Genomic DNA, 22,188 nt, shown 5'->3' with positions numbered 1-22,188 from the left:
GATGTGAGGGAATATATAATAGAGAAAGACTGAAAGAAAGGTTATTATGACCAGCACAGGCAAAAATGAGATGCTCTATTTGGAAGAACTGGTAAGTGAGTGAAAGGCTCTGCATGACCTGGTACCTCTATCTGGGTTTTGTCTTTATCTCAAGAGTGACTTCTAATTACAAAGCAAACTTAATTTTAAGTTGGACAAGGGACATAATAGGATTTGGTTTTTAAACAAGTCATGATAAATTCAATGCAAAGAAATGTAAGAAACAATGAAGATTTAAAAAGTCAAGACTCTTGAAAATTTTAAAGTGTGATAAACCAGGACAGAGAGAACATAAAATCATATTACTTCAAAAATACCATGGTTGAGATCATTTATTATCTATTTCTGTATTCTTATTAACTAAGACAAAATTTTGATATTTCAAATACACACATAATAAAACTCAGAAGAAATCTTTCAGTATTTTATTTACCTATGACTAAGAGATTTCAAAATCATTCAACCACTAGATGGCAGCAAAGAAAAGAACCCCACAAGGCCGACTCTACTTCACAAGGCGGTAAAGCATGGGTCTAACCCAGAGCAAGAATGAATTTCCAGTACCACAAAAACAAAATAAGCAAGCAAACAAATCCCAAGGCTAGAGATGGGAGCACAGTAGTATAGAGTACCTGTCTAGCAAGCACAAGGTCCTGAGTTCAATCCTTAGCACTGAAAACAAAAACAACAACAATAATAGTAATACAAAGAATCGTGACCTTTGGATTGGAAAATAGTACATTTTATTTAAACTCTTTGGTTTCTAACAATATTATATTCAACATAAAAGACAACTGTATGTTGGTATGTACTCTGAATGAATTATGGCCAAACAAGTAGTTCTGATTCTGGTATTATATGGCATTAATGGTGAAACAGCATTAAAAAAGAAATGAAAAGGTATTTCATTACTTTCACAGTATCATTGACAGATGTAACGGAATTTCCAAAGGTCAAAGGTCAATTTATTCTGGTAGGCTCTTTAATTGAATCAGATCAGCAAAAAGTTCAAAATATGGTAACTTTGGGAGAAGAGGTGCTCCACTGGAAATTTCGGGAATTCTTTGTTTTTTCCTTTGCTGTTTCTAGAAATATTGCTCAAATGCACACACATTTTAAAATTCAGGATGCAAAAGGGGACTAATGTGGTGGCTTACTAAGGCAGATGAGGCAAGAAGATTACAAGTACAAATATTAAGTTTAAAAAACAATTTTATAAATAAAAACTGGGGGGTTCACAGAACTCATGAAACCAAAGACCTAGTTATAAGTTTCTATTATTATAGTGCTTGGAAAAACACAACACCAAAGTTGAAAATAACATAGCGGGGGAAGTCCATGAGATTCTTTTTTTTTTTTGGGGGTCCGGTCGTGGGGCCTGAACTCTGGGCCTGGGCGCTGTCCCTCAGCTCTTCAGCTCAAGGCTGGCGCTCTACCACTTGAGCCACAGCGCCACCTCCGGCTTTTTTTTTTTCTTTTTGCTTATGTGGTGCTGAGGAATCGAACCCAGGGCCTCAGGCATGCAAGGCAAGCACTCTACCACTGAGCCATCTTCCCAGCCCGTCCATGAGATTCTTATCTCCAGTTAATAACAAAGAAGCCAGAAGTGGAGCTGTGGCTCAAGTAATAAAGCACTAGCCTTGAGCAAAATAGCTCAGAGACAGTGAGATGGAGAAAGAGAAGGAGTAGGAGAAGAGGGAAGAGGAGGAAGAGAGCAATAGAAGAAAGAAGCCTGTCACTGAATAAAGCAATATAAAATTTTGTTTGATGCTGTTCTCTGGGAACTGGAGAAATTTGACAAAGGGTAAATTTATCATCCTATAAAAATCAGAATTGTTGCAGGGTAATGGCAGCTCATGCCTGTAATCATAGCTACTCAGGAGATCTGAGGATTGCAGTTTGTAATCAGCCCAGGTAGCAAAAGTCTGTGAGATTCTTATCTCCAATTAACCACCAGAAAACCAGAAGTGGTGTTATGGCTCAAAGTGGTAGGGCTTTAGTATTGAGCAAAAGAGCTCAGGGACAGGGCCCAAGCCCTGAGTTCAAGCCCCATGACTGAAAAAAAAAAACAAAATTATTAGATTTTGAGCTGGACATGGTAGTTTATACCTATAAACCCAGCACTAAAAAGGCAGGATGATCAGAAATTCACAATCAGCCTGGATTACATAGTAAAAATCTGCCTCAAAACAAAAGAAAAAATTATTACATTTGAGGAGGCTCTTAAATAATATTAATGGTTACTTTATCTTATTATTAGTAATAATAGCTAACATTTATTTAGGTCTTTTAATGCTGCAGGAATTGTTCCTAAAAGCCTTACATATATCATTTCAATTTTCTTAACGATCTCTCTCTCTGAGGTAAGAACTATTATTATCCCATTATTTCAAATGAGAAAACTCAGGCTGAAAGAAGTTTAAGTAAATCACCTAGCTAGTAATTATTCTGTCTCCAGAGCCCACGTTTTTAATCGCTTCATGTAACTATCATTCATTTACAGCAATTACATTATTAGTCCCTAATTATTCTGTGTACCAGAGTGAAGTTCTCAGGAATCTACTGTCACCTAAGGCAATAAAAACAGTTATGATAATAACTGAATACTAACCACACCCATTTCACTTCCTTCTTCAAATACATTATCTGTAGGTAGAGTCAATGATAAATAGAAACCAATGAGAAAAATAAAGAGAGATAAAGATGCTCAATTGCTTGGCAATAGCGATTGCAAATTAAAAGAATGGGCAGTATAAATGTAGACTGAAGAAACACTGTGATGTATGGCTCCTTTCTTCTACCCCAGCTTAGGACTAAGCATGTATGAAACATAATCTAGTATAGCAGGTTCAGGACAAATGATGTCAAGAAAGTTAACTTAATGATTAGGGAAATGAAGAAGTCCGGAAATTTGAAATAATTTCATTAGCATCATCTATAAGTTAGTGTCCTTTAGAAAGTATCAGTAAGATCATGGCATTTCAGTTAAACCAGAAACACGTAATATAATAATTTCAAAGCATTTCATAAAAAAATACTTACACAAAGCAAAAGCTTTGGATCTGCATGAATTAGTTTCACCATGGACAAGAGAAGAACCTTATAGTTTCTTGTCTCAAGGTCTGTAGGTTTTTCTTTGAATTTAAGGCTTGTAACTTTTTCTTTAAATGTAAGACTCTAAAAACAAAACAAAAACATGGCATCACTTTGAAAGAATCAGATATCAGGTTGTGAACAGTATCAATAAAACTTAAAAAAATAAATTTATTATAAAAAGTCACTGAAAATGTAAGCATTTTATACCACTAAATATGTGGTATTGATAGAAATAAGCATGAAGTAAAAGTTTTATTTTTTAAAAATGTCATTTTATGCCCTTTGTGTTATTCTTATATAATCAATCTAATCAGACTAATAAAAATTAAATTAAAATGCTAAAAGACTTCATGTTGAATCCCATATAAAAAAAAGAATTCTAAAATGTAAAAATATATTTAGTTTATATGATTCACAAATATCCATACCAGGAACTCATTTAACCAACATTATCCCACATATATACATATACAAATATTTCATAGACACTGCAATATTTTCCATTTTAAGACATATCATTACTTGCTACATCAAAAGAGATGAAAAGTCACTGTTTATAAGAGACATCATAACAAGTAAGATACTTCCAATTTCAGAGAAAAGTACAAGTATTCTTTACAACTAATGAAATATGCTATATAGCCAATCTCTGTACTTAACCGTTTCAATTATAAATTGTACTTTTTCTTTTGACAGCATTTTATCTCTCCAGTTACAATGTACATGTATTGTCTGAAGAATATTCATGGAACAGAATTCTTTGAAGAAAGTATCTTTCAATTACAGAGATACTATGGTTAACTAAATTAATTATGGATGTCATTAAATAAAAAAACTTCAGCTGGGCGCCAGTAGCTCATGCCTGTAATCCTAGCTACTCAGGAGGCTGAGATCTGAGGCTCATGGTTCAAAGCCAGCCTGGGCAGGTGAGACTCTTACCTCCAATTAACCACCAGAAAACCAGAAGTGGTGCTGTGGCTCAAGCGGCAGAGCGCTTGCCTTAAGCTGAAGAGCAAAGGGACAATACCCAAGCCTAGAGTTCAAGCCCCATGACTAACAAAAAAAAAAAAAAAAACTCCAGTAGGGTGCTGGTGACACACCTGTGATCCTAGCTACTCAGAAAGCTGAGAATCACAGTTTGAAGTCAACCCAGGCAGGATACTCAGTCCAAAACAGTCTCATCTCCAATTAATTATCACCAAAAAAGTCAGACAAAAAAAGCAAAAGTGTTAGAGTGCTAGCCTTGAGTACAAAAGCTCTGAGACAGTACCCAAGCCATGAGTTCAAGTCCCAGGATGAGGTAAAACAAACAAAAACCTCCAACAATCACATTCTGGATCCAAAGTCATCTATTTCTATTCTAAGAGACATTCATATTCTTTTCTAAAAGAATTCAACAGTAATTGACTTAGATACCTTTACACATGGAAGCATACAAACAGAAATATGGCTGTAGACTATGAAGAATCTATCCAACCATAATAAAAATGTCCAAATAAACACGGTGTTCTCTTTCAAAGCTAGTAAGTAGATATTAATATCCATACTACAATATATGGCAACTCTCCTTAACGTTGAAAAGAGATAAGTTTGTTATTAAGCCTAAGAACGCTAAAGATTTTGGTCCTCAGGAGGAAGAAGAGTTATTTAAGGAACAGATACTCCGAAGAAATATCACTACAAAACTGAAAAACCAAAATTCATTCGTGTGCATGTTTGTGTATGCTGGTCCTGAGGGCTGAACTGAGGGCTTGAACACTGTCCCTGAGTTGTTTTTTGCAGGGTTTTTGTTTTGTTTTTTGCTCAAGGATGGCACTCTACCCCTTGAGCTCTACTTCCAGATTTTTTGGCAAATGATAAGTGTCTCACGCACTTTCCTACCCAAGATGGCTTCAAACCATGAACCTCAGATCTCAGCCCTTGAGTAGCTAGGAATATAGGTGTGAGTTACCCACACCAGGCACAAATACTACTTTATCTTTAAAATAAATACGTTTTACTTTAAAAATTACTTTATTGTTCTTATAAAGGTGATGTACAGAAGGATTACATGTATCAGGTAACGAGTTACTTTATTGTTCTTATAAAGGTGATGTACAGAAGGATTACATGTATCAGGTAACAAGTACGCTTCCTTCCGTACAGTGTCTTCTGTTGCCTCACTCGCTCCCAGTCCCTCCCTTCCATTTCCACCCATAAGTTGTATAGCTCACTTTCTTCTATGTCCAGTGAGCTCCACTACTGCATTTTTTCACCCTTTTTCCCTCGAGTTCTGTATCCTTCTCCCTATCCTCCCAAAGATATACACTTCAACAAACCATACATAAGACAGATCATCAAAAAATAAAATTTAAGGGGCTGGGAAGGTGGCTCAGTGGTAGAGCGCTTGCCTTGCATGCATGAGGCCCTGGGTTCCATTCCTCAGCACCACATAAGCAAAAAGAAAAAAGCCGGAAGTGGCGCTGTGGCTCAAGTGGTAGAGCACTAGCCTTGAGCTAAAAAGCTGAGGGACAGCACCCAGGCCCAGAGTTCAGGCCCCACGACTGGACCCAAAAAATAATAATAATAAATAAAATAAAATAAAATTTAAATACATACATTTTTATATAAAGATTATATCATCTGAAAGGCAAATGTACTATCAAATATACTGAATAAATTCTGGGAATTAGCATGCTGTTTTTAAGTTAGCATCTATTGGTTGTATAAGATAGTTCCCTTGTGACTTTCTATATGTTTATGTATGTGTAAGCTTTTCTTTAAATTTATGTCTTGTTATTTTTTCTTTAAATGTAAGACTAAAATCAAAACAAAAACATGGTTATCACCTTGAACGATATTACATACAAACACAATATATCCCTATCAACCTCATCACCTTATTTCTCTCCCCTTCCTATTGCCCATTCTTTAGACAATTTCAATAGGTTTCATTGTTATATTTTCATACATGCAAATCAACAATATAGACCATATTTATTTACCCTCATTTATCCTCTTTTTAACCCATTTCCCACCACCTGAGTCTATTTTACTTTCCTGTCATTTTTAATATATTAATTGCACCATTTAACTGTTATTTCAGATGTGCAAATATTATGTTCTTCTCAAAATAACTCTATTGCTTTCTTTTCTTCCACCTTATCAAGGCCCTATTCACCAACAGCTCTCATTCAGGTTTCTTAAGCAATACTCTTACATAATTTCAATATTATTTCTATACCATTCATTCTAAATCATTCATAGTTTCACTGGTTATTTCTCAATCATCTTTTCCCATTACTTCTCATCTTCCTTCATAGCCCCATAGTTAGAATCATGTCATATATATGTATGTGTATATATATGTAAATGTGTCCCCAAATATGTATTTTTAGGTCTAGTTTTCACATGAAGGAAAAACATACTTGGCTTTTGGAGCTTGACTTATCTTGCTTAATATTATCCAATCCCATCCATTTTTCTACAAATGATACTTTTCTTTATAGCTTTGTAATACCCCATGGTATAGAAATACCATAATTGCTATCCATTTATTTGTTATTGGGCACCTCAGCTGATTCCATTAGATTATCATAATTCTAATATAGTACTGCAACTAATATGGGTATGAAAGATTCTTTCTTGTATATTGATTTATTTATGTTTGGATAGATGCCCAACAGTGTTATGGCAGGGTCAAAATGTAAGTCTCTTTCTAGTTTTTTGAGGAATCTCCATACTAATTTCCATAATCACTGTACTAGTTTACATTTCCAGCATCAGTATGCCAATTTCTTTTTCTCCCATACTCTCACCAGTATGTTTTCCTGATGACTGCCATTCTGACTGGAGATGGAAATCTTACTGTAGTTTTGATTTGCATTTCCTTCATGCAAAGGATGTTGGACATTTCTTCCTTTATTAGCCATGTATATTTCCTGTCCTAAGAAATATCTGTTCCAGGACTGGGAAGGTAGCTCAGTGGTAGAGCGTTTGCCTTGCATGCATGAGGCCCTGGGTTCGATTCCTGAGCACCACATAAGCAGAAAATTTAAAAAAAAAATCTGTTCCAGGGGCTAGGAAAGTGGCTCAGTGGTAGAGTGCTTACCTTGCATGTATGAGGTCCTGGGTTTGATTTCTCAACACCATATAAACAGAAAAAGCCAGAAGCAGCGCTGTGGCTCAAGTGGTAGAGTGCTAAGCCTTGAGCTGAAGAGCTGAGGGACAGTGCCCAGAGTTAAGGCCCCACAACCGACAAAAAAAAAAAAAACTTCTGTTCCATTTGTTTGCCCATTTACTAGAGATTATTGTTTTTTTGCTGTTCCAATTTTTGTTTTGCTTTTTAGTGCTGATCGTAGGGCCTGAGGCATTGTCCCAGCTAAAGGCTGGGGCTCTATCACTTGAGCTACAACTCTACTTCTCACTTTTGGTGGCTAACTGGAGATAAGAATCTCACAGACTTTTCTACCCAGGCTGGCTTCAATCAACAATCCTTCAGATCTCAGCCTACTGAGTAGCTAGGATTACAAGAATGAGACAGGACACCTGGCTTGCTGTTCAGTTTGTTTTTTGGTTCCTTGTACATTCTGAGTATTAATCCTTTATCTGCTGAATAGCTAGTGATTTTTTTCTTCCAAGTCATGGTTGTCTTTTGTTTCTGGAAATTATTTCATTTGCTATAAAGATACTTTTCATTTTGATGTATTCCATTTCCCAATACTTGTTCTTTGTTTTCAAAGCAACTGTAGTCTCAACCAGAAAATAACTGTATCTGTAATTTTCAGAGTTTCCCATGTATTTCTGTACTAAAGTCTCAGGTTTTGCTTTGAGTTCCTAGATTCATGTGGATTTTGTGTGCGTGCATGTGTGCGTGGGGGAAGGGGGACAGTACTGGGGCTTAAATGCCATCCTTGAGCTTCCTGAGCTCTTTTGTTCAAGGCTAGTGTTCTACCACTTGAGGCACAGCTTCACTTCTGGCCTTTTTGGTGGTTCATTAGAGGTAAAAGTCTCAGGAACTTTCCTGCCTAGGCTGGCTTTGAACCATGATCCTCAGATCTCAGCCTCCTAAGTAGCTATGATTACAAAAGTGAGTCACTGATGCCAGACCCTGGAGTTCTGTACAGCATGAAAGATAAAGGACAGGTTTCAATTTCCTTCAAGTAAATAACCAGTCTTCCAGGAATCTCTTGTTGAAGATGCTCTCCTTTCTCCAGTGTGTTTTTTATTTCTTTGGCAAAAACTGTAAGGTTATAAGTTTATAGTATTATTCATTCCTGCGCCTTCAACTTTATTCAATTGGTCTTTGGGTCTGCTTTTGTGCCAATACCAAGCTGGTTTTGTTACTAAATCTCTGTAGTCCACATTTAAAGTTTGGTATTATAATTTCAACATTGTTTTTTATTGTTGTTTCTGTTGGTCATGGGGCTTAACTCAGGGCCTGGGCTCTGTCCCTGAACTGTTTTCCTCAAGGCTAGCATTCTATCACTTGAGCCACAGTGCCATGTCCAGTTTTATGGTAGTTCACTGGAGATAAGTGTCTCATAGACTTCCCTGCCCAGGCTGGCTTTGAACCATGAGGCTCAGGTCTCAGATTCCTGAGTAGCAAAGATTACAGACATGAGCCACCAGCACCTGGCCACATTGTTCTTTTTCATCAGAATTTCTCTATTTGAGAAATTTTATGCCTCCATATAAATTCTTGAGTTGATTTTTGTATTTCTGTGAAAAATGATATTGAGACTTTTGGTTGGTGTTGCATAGAGAAATTTTTATGATACTGATCCTGCCAATCTAAAAGTGTAAAAAATCTTTAGATCTTCTATGTCTGATTTCTTTAAGGCTTTATAGCTTTTACTGTATCTTTTACTTCCTTAGTTAATAGGTATTTTGCTGTTTTATGGCTATTGTAAATGAGATTATTTTCCTGACTCCATTCTCATTTTGTTTATTGTTGGTATATAGAAAAGCTACTGACTTTTGAATATCTTGCTACATTTCTAAAGGTATATATTAAATCTTTAAGTCTACAGGGTCTCTTAAGTATAGGACTATAACATCTGCAAATATTTGGATACTTCCTTCCTTGTTTGAATCCTTTTTATTTCATTCTTCTGTCTTATTGCTCTGGCTAGAAATTCTAGTATCAAAGGAGTAGGGAGAATGAACATTCCTGACTTTACAGGAAATGACTTATTTTCTCTATGATATTGGCTATACGTTTACTAAATTCAGGTACATTTTTTTTCTATTCCTAGCTTGTTCAGAGATTTTTTTTTTTTGGGGGGGGGGGGGGTCCAGTCGTGGGAACTGAACTCCGGGCCTGGGCACTGTCCCTCAGCTCTTCAGCTCAAGGCTAGCGTTCTACCACTTGAGCCACAGCGCCACTTCCGGCTTTTTTCTTTTTGCTTATGTGGTGCTGAGGAATGGAACCCAGGGCCTCAGGCATGCAAGGCAAGCGCTCTACCCCTGAGCCACCTTCCCAGCCCTGTTCAGAGATTTTTATCATACATATCATTACTCCTGCAAGCTTTCTGGTTCTATTTTCTTAAAAAGTCTTTTTTCATCATTCTGCCTTAAGCTTTGATCTATCTTTGTGAGTATAATGTGTTTCTTGTAGTCAACTAATGAATGGGTCTTGCTTTTTGATTTAAGTTACTGTTTTGTCTTTTTAAAATATTTTATTATAAAAATATTGTACAGAAGGGTTACAGTTATATGAGTAAGGTAATTAGTACATTTCCTATCAAGCATTGTTACCTCCTCCTTTGTTTTTCCCCTTTTGATAGAAGTTAAAAAATGAAAGCCCGGTGCCGGTGGCTCACACCTGTAATCCTAGCTACTCAGGAGCTGAGATCTGAGGCTCTCAGTTCAAAGCCAGCCCAAGTAGGAAAGCCCGTGAGACTCTTTTTTTTTTTGGATCTGGTTGTGGGGACTGAAATCTGGGCCTGGGCACTGTCCCTCATCTCTTCAGCTCAAGACTAGCGCTCTACCACTTGAGCCACAGCGCCACTTCCAGCTTTTTTCTTTTTCCTTATGTAGTGCTGAGGAATCGAACCCAGGGCCTCATGCTTGCAAGGCAAGCACTCTACCACTGAGCCACCTTCCCAGCCCATGAGACTCTTATTTCCAATAAACCACTCAGAAAACTAAAAGTGGCACTGTAACTCAAGTGGTAGAACACTAGCCTTGAGCTGAAGAGCTGAGGGACAGCACCCAGGCCCAGAGTTCAAGCCCCACAACTGACAAAAAGAAAAAAATTAATGTTCAACATTAATATTGAAAAGATGTTGTATTTCCTTTCATTTTTCATGATACTTCCTTCTTTCCTATACATGTTCTGCCAATCTATTCATCTATTAGTATTTTTTTTCCTCTATTTTCTTATGTTTTATCGTCCTATTCTGTTGATAGGATTCCTTTAAATATCTATTGTATTACACACTTAATAGTCATAAACTCCTTTAGCTTTTATCATGAAAAGTATGTAAAGTGGTTTGGTTTTGTTTTTTTGGGGGGGGGGAGGGGTTATTACAGGCTTGAACTCAGGGCCTAGGTGCTATCTCTAAGCTTTTATGCTCAAAGCTATTGTTCTACTGCTTTGAGCCACAACTCAACTTCCAGTTGTCTTTTATCTTTTTGTGTGCATGTTCTTGATAAAGAGTCTCATGAATTTTCCTGCCAGGCTGGCTAGGATCACAGGCATGAGCCACCAGTGCCTGGCTCATATAAAGTTTTTATACCTCTATCAACTTTTATGAAAGACAGTCTTGCTGTATAAATGAATCTAGATTGGTAACTGTTACTTCTTAGGGTTTGAATTCTTTTCTTCCATGCCCTCCTTGCATTTAGTCTGTGTTAGGAAATCTACTGTAATTTTAATGAGATTTCCTTTCTTAATCTCTCCCTTTTCCAACTTCAATAAGCTTTTATTAGCCAGACACCAGTGGCTTATGTCTGTAATCCTAGCTATTCAGGAGGCTGAGATCTGAGGATCACAGTTCAAAGCCAGCCTGGGCATAAAAGTCCAATTAACCAACAGAAAACCAGAAGTGGCGCTGTGGCTCAAGTGGTTGAGCACTAGCTTGAGCTGAAGAGCTGAGGGGCAGTGCCCAGGCTCAGAGTTCAAGCCACATGACCAACCAAAAATAAATAAATAAAAACAACTTTCATTTACTCTGTTTACTTAGTGCTTTAACTATAATGTAGGGGCGTTTCTTCTTTAATCCAGTTTGGTATTCTATACACCTCCTCAATATGGAGGACCTTTCCTTGAGACTGGGAAGTTTTTCTGCCATTATTTCACTATCACTATTATTTTAATTATCTTTAGTTTGAACTTCTGCTACCTCTGTAACTATAACTGATAGGTATCATCATTTCATAGAGTCAAAAAGTCTTATAAATTCCATTTGTATCTTGTTGCTTTCAGTTTCTTTAACTGTTTGATATAATGCCTCTGCTTTCTTTATCTTCAACTCCACTACCCTACTTTCAACTTGCTCTACACTACTAGAAAAGCTTTTCAGTTTTAAATATTTGGGCCACTGAGCTCTTCAGTTTCAGTATTTCAATTTATTTCTGTATCCTCATTCATTTCCTTCTTCAAATGTTACATATTTAGCTGTTTGTGTCATCTCTGAATTACTTCAGATGCTTAAACATTTAAACCATTCTTATCATTGATTTATTGAGCTCATTGGTTGTACTTCTATCATCTTCACTATTGGTATCTTTACTTACTATGGATTTGATCACTTTTGAAGGAAATATATGACCTTGTTTAGACATTTTTTCCCTAGAAATTACATATCTGAGACCAAGATTTAGAGGAGAGTTCAATCTCACATGCCATTTAAGTTGGTGATTTCTTACAGATTACTTAAAACTGGATAATGGCCGAGTTGTATTTTCCAGTGAGAGGCAAGTCTTACTTGTTAAATAATTGATTTCAGTGCTCAAGATATATGTGCAGAACTCTTTTCCAGTCAAGGAGAATGAGGAAAAAAGCTACAAAAGCTTTTATAATTCATAAACCACAGCCTGGTGTTTGCTGCAATCTCTAATTAAAACTAGTCACATATATTGCTCCAATATCTTTTTTTATGAATTTAAAAAAAATTTAAGGTGACATACAAAGGGGTTACAATTACCTAAGTCAGGTAAAGAGTACATTTCTTTTTGAACAATGTCACCCCTCCCTTGCTCTCTCCCAGATTTTCCTTCCCATCCCCACCTTCAAATTGTATACTTATATAAAAGCACTGATATGTCTTCACGGATTAGCTAACCAGGGTATAGTACAAAAAAGACAGTGGGAGTAAACTAATGAATAATACTAAGCATTTTTTTATACAGAAAAAGATGGTATGAGGGTTAAACCTAATAGAAAAAAACTAATGAGAAATAAAGGGAGTACCAGAAAGCTGCTAATCTTGTGTTGAAAAGGAAGTAAAATAAAGAAAACTGACAAACACACATCATAAAATAACAGTAACAACAACAAAAGCAAAGACTGTAAATAAATAAAAGGAAAAAATGATATTCAAGCAATCTAATCACAAAGTAAGAGTGTGGGTAAAAAGGAAAAACTAGAGATGAAGGACCAGGGGGATAAAATGAAATATGAGCAAGAGAACTCATAGAAAGAAAAGTAAAATGAGATAGAGTACAGAAAGAGGATGAAAATATGATTTATAATTAAATATTAGCCAGGCACTGGTGGCTCACACCTGTAATCCTAGTCACTCAGGAGGCTGAGATCTGAGAATCACTGTTCAAAGCCAGCCTGAGCAGGAAAGTCTGTGACACTCTTATCTCCAATAAACTACCAAAAAACTGGAAGTGGCGCTGTGGCTAAAGTGGTAGAGCATTAGCCTTGAGCTGAAGAGCTGAGGGACAGCGCCCAGGCCAAGTTCAAGCTCCACGACCGACAAAAATAAATAAATAAATAAATATTACGGGCTGGGAATGTGGCTTAGTGGTAGAGTGCTTGCCCAGCATGCATGAAGCCCTGTGTTCGATTCCTCAATACCACATAAACAAAAAAGGCCAGAAGTGGCACTGTGGCTCAAGTGGTAGAGTGCCAATCATGAACAAATGAAGCTCAGGGACAGAACCCAGGCTCAGAGTTCAAGCCCCAGGACTGGCAAAAAATAATAATAATAAATACAAAAAGGGCATCTATTGTAATTCAGGTATAATGACATTGGGAGGAAGGGAGGGAGTGATAAGCAGAACTGAAAAGTAAATGGGAAGGACTAAGTCGGCTATATTAAAAAGCAAAACTAAAAGGTAAATGGCCTATATTAGATATACAGAAAAAGGGCTAGGAATGTGGCTTAGTGGTAGCGTGCTTGCCTAGCATGTATGAAGCTCTGGGTTTGAAAAGGCTGGAAGTGGCACTGTGGCTCAAGTGGTAGAGTGAGCAAAAGCAGCTCAGGGACAGTGCCCAAGCCCTGAGTTCAAGCCCCAAGACTGGCAAGGAAAAAAAAAAAAAAAAAAAGATACATAGAAAAAAAAATCCACATAGTAAAATATAAAATCAAAACTATCTAAAACTGAAAAAACAGACTTACACATAATAACAGCTTTCCATTTTGCTTATGTGTATTATCATATACCTCTCTGAAGTGTGCAAGAGGCTATGGAGATCATGTGATTTAGATCTCAGTAAGAGAGCTGTCTTTCTTAGCAGTCAGCATATAGAGAGGAAACAGGCTCTACATAATGAGTACTTTACAGACCACAGGCCCAAAATTCACTGTGCCTCTCTCTTCAGTGGATTCAATACTCTCCTGGCCAAAAACGGGGTAGCCACAGACAGTAGCCATGCCCATGCCTTCAGAGTCCCAGTTGCCTCTAATAATACCTGTGCTATATGAACCTGCACACAAATATGACTGTTTTGGGCACCTTAACACTACTAGCAGATTCTTGTGGCTGACTGACCCTGAAGTCTATAAAAACTTAACTATTTCTGCTTCCAAACCTCCCGGTTATGCCTCTGTCTCAAAACTTAGCTGACTTCAGTCTCTATAGGCTATTAATAAAATCTAATAGCCCAAGTTGCTAGTGTCAAGCAGTAAGCCTTCCTACATAATGCTGCCTCATTACCACTCTATGATATATGGGGGAGTGAAGGGCTGTCCATTCTGATGTTGGCCTGTCATACTTAGGTAGCCACAGGCCTGCCAAATCTCCTATACTGGAGTTTGATACCTGCAGGGGGCATGAATAAGCTAGACACAGATGGCTAACCCCTATAATCCTTGCTACTCAAGAGGCTTAGAACACAGTCTTGATTTAGAGCCAGCCCAGAAAAACAAATTCTCATGACTCTTATCTCTAATTAACCAGCAAAAAAAAAAAAAAAGCAGCCAGAAGTGGAGGTGTGGCTCAAGTGGTAGAACCCTAGCTGAGAACAAAAGTTGGGTCACACCACCAGGTTCTAAATTCAAACCTCAGTGTACACGTACACATGTACACACACGCACACACACACACACACACACACACACACACACACACACACACACAGATTAATATCTATTAGACTAAGAAGTTTTTGGCTCCACTGTACTCATAAATTGACATGTTGAATTGAAACCCCTTTGTGCAACTATGTAAAGACTTTATTAAATTTAAATAGTCAAACTTCAATTGAAGTTCGTATCGTTATGAATTGCTCAAACTTTACCAAATGATTATATTTACTAAAGTATGAAATGTTTTATGTTAAATTAAAATTTTAAATTTTTGTTTCTAATTTCCTATATGGCATATTAAGCATCCAATAAGGTGCAGTCACTAACTTAGAAGTCAGCTTCCTTTATTCACCCTCTAATAGTGAGAAGGTAATCAAAATATTTTGATATAAAAAGGAACTAAAAAATAGATGGAAAATGGTATTCATAAAGATTTTGATGGCATTTTATGAAAAATTTTCTGTAAGAAAAATAAGTTTAACTAACTCAACAGTGGAAAACAAATGTATTTTCTGACATAGAAATACTATAACATAGCATAACATTTACAAGAAAGGATGAACACATTTTAGTCTCTGAAATAATCAAGTCATCAGACTGAGATAAAGACACAAAAAACACAACAGAAAGGTGGTGAGATTCAAATTCATGATTTCTTACTGGTGCCATCCGTATTGCTGGGTGTGCCCCACAACTCTGCACTGCTTTGTGAAGTGTTTCACCAAACATATTTCGAAGTTCAACTGAATGACAATATACAGCATCAATCTTGGGCCACCAATCCAATGCAGACTGAAAATAAACAAAGACCATAAGGAAAAAAGTACAAAATGACATGAATTATATGCTCTGTTATCACTGTAGTGTTATATTCTATTCTTCTGTCAGAAACATTCTATAAGACCATGCAAACACACATGATTTTCGTTTTTGATGTGATGTCTTTAACTCAAACATTAACCCATTCATATTTTAAAATAGGACTGGGAACATGGCTCAAGTGATGGGAAGCTTACCTAGCAAGCATATGGCTCTTATTTCAAACCCAATACTGAATAACCAAAAAAAAATTTTTTTAAGTGAAATACAATGAGTATGTACATTCAAGACTCTTTTCTCTTGGACAATCTACTGAATTTGAAAGCCAAGTCTCTGGAGAAATATTTAGCCAATATTACTCTTTTTCTTTTAATCTAAAGTTAAATTTGCTACACATATCAGAAACACATGCATTTTTTTTCTCATTTTCAAGTAAAAATGCTATCACCAAGAAGGAGCAAGTGGTTAATGCTTATAATCATAGTTTCTCAGATGAATGATATTTGAAGATCACACTTTGAAGCCAGCCTGGGCAGGAAAGTGCATAATACTCTTATCGCCAATAAACCACCAAAAAGCCAGAGTAGAGCTGTGGCTCAAGTGGTAGAGCACTAGTTTTGAACAAAAAGGCTAAGTGATAGCACCTGGGCCCTAAGCTTGGGGACCAGTACACCCATACACCCATATACACACACACACACACACACACACACACACACACACACACACACACACACACACACTTATTCTCAAATCTTTATAAGCAACCACTAGTTCAACACAATGTTGAAAGAATACAGTGTTGCTTAAAAGCTTATCAACAATAATGATAATTACAAGATAAATTGATATGCAATGATGGCGCAGTACAAGAAAAGACTAATGATCACCATAAACAAAGACAAACTGACCCTCACTAAGTATTTTTAGGATATTAATGTTTTGTTTGTTTGCTTGCTTGTTTATGGTGTTGGGGATCAAACCCAAGGCCTTGCACATGCTAAGCAAATTATCACTGGGCTACATCAGAGCCTCAATAATTAGGGAATTATTATTTTGTATAAATTCTTCTTTATCTCTGTTTAACCTATCTCACTGAAATGCCTAGTTCTAAATGCCTATTTTATTTAGAAGCTTATCTTTTTTAAAAAATTAGTAATTATAAAAATGACATAAAATCACTAAATTATGACCTTTTTCTCTATCAGTTCATAGAAAAATGAACTTTGAACCAAACACCAGTGATTCATGCCTATAATCCTAACTACTCAGCAAGAATCTGAAAAGTCCATGACACGCTTATCTTCAATTAACCAGTAAAAAGCCGGAAGTAGAGTTGTGGCTCAAATGTCACATCAGCCTTGAGTGGGAAAAGCCAAGTGAGAGCACTAGGCCATGAGTTCAAGCCCAAGTCCCAGTTTACACACACACACACACACACACACATATACACACACACACAAACACACACACACGAAGGCTTAACAACCTTTTCCCACATTCCTTCCTACTCAAAATTAAGCTAGTTTCAACATTTAACTTCTCACTCATAACTCTCACAATATTTTTAGTAGTAACAAGTTACGTTAACATAAGTCAAAACTATGGATTAGCCAGGCACCAATGGCTCACGCCTGTAATCCTAGCTACTTGAGAGGCTGAGATTTGAGGATCACAGTTCACAGCCAGCCTGGCAGGAAAGTCTGTGAGACTCTATCTCCAATAAACCACTACAAAACTGGAAGTGGTGCTGTGACTCAAGTGGTAGAACACTCGCCTTGAGCTGTAGAGCTCAGGGACAGCGCCCAGGCCCAGAGTTCAAGCCCCAGGATCAACAACAACAACAACAACAAAAAACCCTATGGATTAGAAACTATTTACAGGAGGCTCAAATACAAGTCAGGTTTGGTGGTTCATGCCTATAATTCCAGCACTTTGAGAGACTGAGGCAGGAAAATCACAGGTTTAAATCTAGCCAGGTTATATAGTAAGGTATTGTCTCAAAAAGAAGAGGGGAGGGAGAGGAGAAGGATGGAGAAGTGCAGGGAGGAAAAGGGAAGGACAGCTGCTAAGATTAAGTATATAACACAGATTTCACAATTACAATTTACTTCTTTGTAGTACACCAAAAAAAATGGTGACAGTACAAGTAACATTTTAGAAACTAAAAACTGTCATTGCAATAAAAATCAATGGACTATTTCAGATCTAAACAATACTTATGAACTGCATATGTCCCACAGAAGCAAAATAAAATTGCAAGCACTGTTACTACTTCTACATAATTTTCAAAAACACATCAATAAAACTTGTATTTGAGAATGTGATTAATTTCAAAAACAGTGTGAACTGTTTAAAAACCATGGAAAAGAAGAACTCATAAGGTGTATTTACCAAGAGTCATTAAAAAGAAACCTTTTAGCATAAATTAATTTTGTTGAGCTCAAGTAGCTTAGAAAAATTCATATGAATTCCAGACATAAAAATATTTCCCTAATACCTATTTTAGTAAGACTGCCAGTTCACAGTATTTGAATATCTACTTTTATATGTCATCCTTTAAAGTGAGGAAGTATTTTAGCTTCAATATCTACTGGACTTAAAGGAAAGTGGGGATGAGGCATTTCTTGAGAAACAATTTACTGGAGGTAGGAGATAGCTCAGTGATAATGCATTTGCCTAATATGTGTGAGGCCTTGGATTCAATCCCCAGAACCATAAAAGGAAAATATGAATGAGAATTAATTGACCAAACAATCTGTAATGACAAAGTGTTACTATCTAAAGTATAACTTTAAAAGACACTTTGACATACTATTTGTTACTTTCAAGCTTGAAAGTAACTCAAACATTATTGATGCTTAAGATTTAAAAATTATAGTCAATAATTTCTCTATATAGACTGATGTCTAAAGTGACATGATCTGGGATACAGACACACTCCACCTTCACACATGCAGTACTCATCGGAGTACAGAGGATGAACACCACTGTCACCAAGTACAATGAGGCATGCATGAAGGACCACTCCAGGCATGCTTAAAACCCAGAAAGAAGCAGCTCAGCCACTTACAGCAGTGCCAAGTCCATGCTTGAAAGTGCTCTATATATTCAATTGTAGACAAAAATATTTCACAATTAAAGTAACTAGCCACAAAGTATTCAAAGCACATATACTTGGGTTTATTAAATACAAATTTAAAAATTTATGTAAAATTATCCATCCTGAATAAATTAATGTTTTTAGTATTTTGAGTCAAGAGGGAAAAGTTTACATTTTCTTTCTAAATAGCATAGAAACTTGGTGGTGGGGAGGGGGCTTTTTCTCTTCAAAGCCTTGAAAGTAAAACAGTATCTTAAGACAGTATCTTAGCTCATTTTATTAGTAAAAAAAAGTACAGTAATTTTTAAGTTCTTAATACAAGCATATCTTATCTACAATTAGATTAAATTTTCTTCTTTGAATCAAAGAGTAATCAACGTGACCTCTTGTGATACTTGTGATACTCAAATAAGAGAGGTATCACTCCTTTGGGTATCTAGTTGTTCTCAATGTGAGAGATGCAGCACAAATGGCAATTAATGAAATAAGGACCAGAGGTACTAAATGTTCTGCAACACCCAAGGCAGTTCTGCATAACAAAGAATTATCTTCCAAAAATCTACTAATATTGCACCAAGAAAATTAAGTCACTAGTTTTATCAACAGGAATGTCTAAAAGAAAATATGGGTAGCATTAGGTTTCAATCAATATATTTAAGGCACATTGGGGAGGTAGTTTACTTTACAGGAGCCTTGAACAATTTAATTCTAAATAGTATAAATATACTAAGTAATTAACGACCAAAGCCTTAATAAAGGAAGACATGAATATTTGGATAATTATCTTGACATATAAGTGTAAATATCAATGAATAAAAGTATAACTATAAAAAAGCACTAGAGGGGCTGGGAAGGTGGCTCAGTGGTAAAGCGCTTGCCTTGCATGCTTGAGACCCTGGGTTGGATTCCTCAGCACCCATAAGCAAAAAAAAAACAAAAAACAAAAAAAAAGCTGGAAGTGGCGCTGTGGCTCAAGTGGTAGAGTGCTAGCCTTGAGCTGAAGAGCTGAGGGGCAGCGCCCAGTCCCAGAGTTCAGGCCCATGACCAGACCCAAAATAAACAAATAAATAAAAATAAAAAGTAAATAAAAAAGCACTGGAGAACCTTCAAATCACAACTGTTTTAACTAGGTGAATAGCATTTTTTAAATCCATAGTCCATGTTTCTTTCTATGTAATATACCCATATCACAAGTATCTCTTAAAAAATTTACACAATTTTGTATATTGTAAATATCTATTTTGTAGTGTTAAAACTTCATTTTAAGAAAGATTGAAAGTATGAGAGGTACCAAAACACCATTATAAATGGTCTTCACCATTTTATAAATGTGCCATGTTGTTTTTACATGGCAAGGTGTTAAGTCAGAATGTATCAAATGTTGGGATTGGACTAAAAGTGTTCAAATAACATGTGAAGAGCTTTCAGATGAAAATATTCATTATAGCTGGGCGCCGGTGGCTCACACCTGTAATCCTAACTACTCAGAAGGCTGAGATCTGAGGATTGCAGTTCAAAGCCAGCCCGGGCAGGAAACTCTGTGAAACTCTTATCTCCAATAAACCACCAGAAAACCGGAAGTGGTGCTGTAGCTCAAGTGGTAGGGCACTAGCCTTGAGCTGAAGAGCTGAGGGACAGCGCTAAGGCCCAGAGTTCAAGGCCCACGACTGACAAAAAATAGAAAAGAAAATATTCATTATGTTTTCAGTAGGTCTTCTCAAGAGCTATAAATCTAAATAAAATGATTCAAGTTTATTCGTTCCAAAAGACCCTAATAACTCTTTCTTAATAAATGTTTGAGTCAAGATAGAACATGAAAAATACAATTTTATATCACTCACTAGATACAATAACCTTAGAGCTATCATCCTACATCATACCATCTAAGTTCAGAAACTTTGTGAGAACCAAGAGCATTGTTCTTTAAAGGTAAAAAAATAAGTACATTCCAATTCAGAGTAGAAATAAAATTTTACTTTTCAGTAAATTAGCAATACCTTTTGGACTTACATTGGTGATGATACGATGGAGTGAATTTACCAACACATAGTGAAATGTAGAAGGTGAATTCTGAGCCAGGCAGATCTACAGAAATAAGGGGGAAAAATCATGTCTATGAGGAAAATATTCATTAATACAAATGAAAAGGAACCACAAAAATATTTTTAAAAACTGAATAAAAACGTTAAGGTCATGAAATTCAAATTAATACATAAAATCAAGAAATACTGATAAAGGTGCACCTATTCATCTTCCCAGTATTTTCATGTTTATAACACAGGTAGATAAAAACCAATTCTCTTACCTTAAAGTGTTGGTTGTTGTGAGGGCTTATACGAAAGCAAGAAACAAGGCAGTCAATCATTAAATCCACATCTGCAGTCTGACTGCCTCTTGAGAATGGTTTACTTGGGTTAAAAAGCAGGTTCTACAGAAATTCCAGTAGAAAACAAAGGCTTTTAACTATTTATGTAGAATTTTTTTACCTGATTTTTTTTATCCACACAAATTGTATAATCTTCAGTTGGCAAAAAGTACAAAAAACTAATATTATGGTTCCTCAATCTGATATAAGACTTTATTACACCACATGTGATTCCTTTTAGGCCATAGTTCCTGTAATATTTTAAACCCAAGTCTATAAATTTATACTCACTTAAGAAAACTAGTGAATATTGTATGGCTGTTCATATTTGCAGTCTAGGCTAATGAACATATTAACAACAAAAGCACGTCCTAAGAACTTAATATCAAGATGATTCAGAACTTTAGAGCTAGCAATTATCTTTGGCACAATACTTATATTAAAGTTTATTCTTTCTAATTTTCTTATACTTTGTAGTAAAGAAAGAATGTTACCTTAAGATCAACCACCATGGACTGAACTAGTAGGAAAATGACAGAGTTATCTTCCCAGTTGATGTAAGTACTTGCTTTACACAGTTTGACACAAGCAATGGCAGCACTTTCTGTCAGCTGCCTGCTTCCTCCATGGCCTGCAAGTGCTTTTCGTAGACTGTCCAGAAACAACTTCTACAGAATTCAAATACAGTAATAAGATAATACATGAATCTTCTTCTATTTCAAATTTACCTAATAAAGTAGCAAACTGTCCCTAAAATTCAAACCATAAAGAATACAAACTTCCTATTTTGCTTTTCAATTTTTTTTTTTTTTTTTTGGTCATGGGGCCTGAACTCGGTGCCTGGGCTCTATCTCCCAGCTTTTCAGCTCAAGGCTAGCACTCTACCACTTGAGCCACAGCACCACTTCCAGATTTTTCTGCTTATGTGGTGCTGAGGAATCGAATCCAGGGCCTCATGCATGTAAGGCAAGCACTCTACCACTGAGCCACCTTCCCAGCCCTTGCTTTTCAATTTTGTGATTTAATAGTTCTCATTTAAATCATTCTCAAAACTAAAAAAAAAAAAAATCACCAATCTGCATGTCAAATTATCACACAAAAAAGAAATGAACATTCCTTCCTAAACATTTGAACTCAGAATTGAACTCAGTTAATATCTTGGTATTGCACTTACTTGTTTTGTTTGTTTTGTGTCAGTACTAAGGCCTCAGGCCTGGTTTAGCTTAAGGTAGGTGCTCTACCACTTAAGCTACACCTCTACTTCCAACATTTTGCTGGTTAATTGGAAAAAAGAATATCAC

General features: G+C 36.3%; 1 protein-coding gene across 6 annotated transcripts in view; it reads right to left on the bottom strand.

Annotated features, from left to right (window-relative positions):
• Window positions 1-22,188, bottom strand: part of Nf1 (neurofibromin 1) — a 243,895-nt gene that overhangs the window by 151,051 nt on the left and 70,656 nt on the right. For all 6 annotated transcript variants that reach the window (XM_042691650.1, XM_042691659.1, XM_042691675.1 and 3 more), the window contains exons 9-13: window positions 21,382-21,555; window positions 20,828-20,950; window positions 20,533-20,607; window positions 15,261-15,392; window positions 3,082-3,216 (exon numbers count right to left, since the gene is read on the bottom strand). In XM_042691650.1, the coding sequence (XP_042547584.1) occupies window positions 3,082-3,216; window positions 15,261-15,392; window positions 20,533-20,607; window positions 20,828-20,950; window positions 21,382-21,555 (639 nt within the window). The remainder of the gene's footprint in view (window positions 1-3,081; window positions 3,217-15,260; window positions 15,393-20,532; window positions 20,608-20,827; window positions 20,951-21,381; window positions 21,556-22,188) is intronic.

This window comes from Dipodomys spectabilis, unplaced genomic scaffold (genome assembly GCF_019054845.1).
Source record: "Dipodomys spectabilis isolate Male_0828 unplaced genomic scaffold, ASM1905484v1 ptg000004l, whole genome shotgun sequence".
NCBI classification, from domain to species: Eukaryota; Metazoa; Chordata; class Mammalia; order Rodentia; family Heteromyidae; genus Dipodomys; species Dipodomys spectabilis.
The sequence above is the reverse complement of the archived record's forward strand: the minus strand, read 5'-3'. Positions and strand labels throughout refer to the sequence as shown.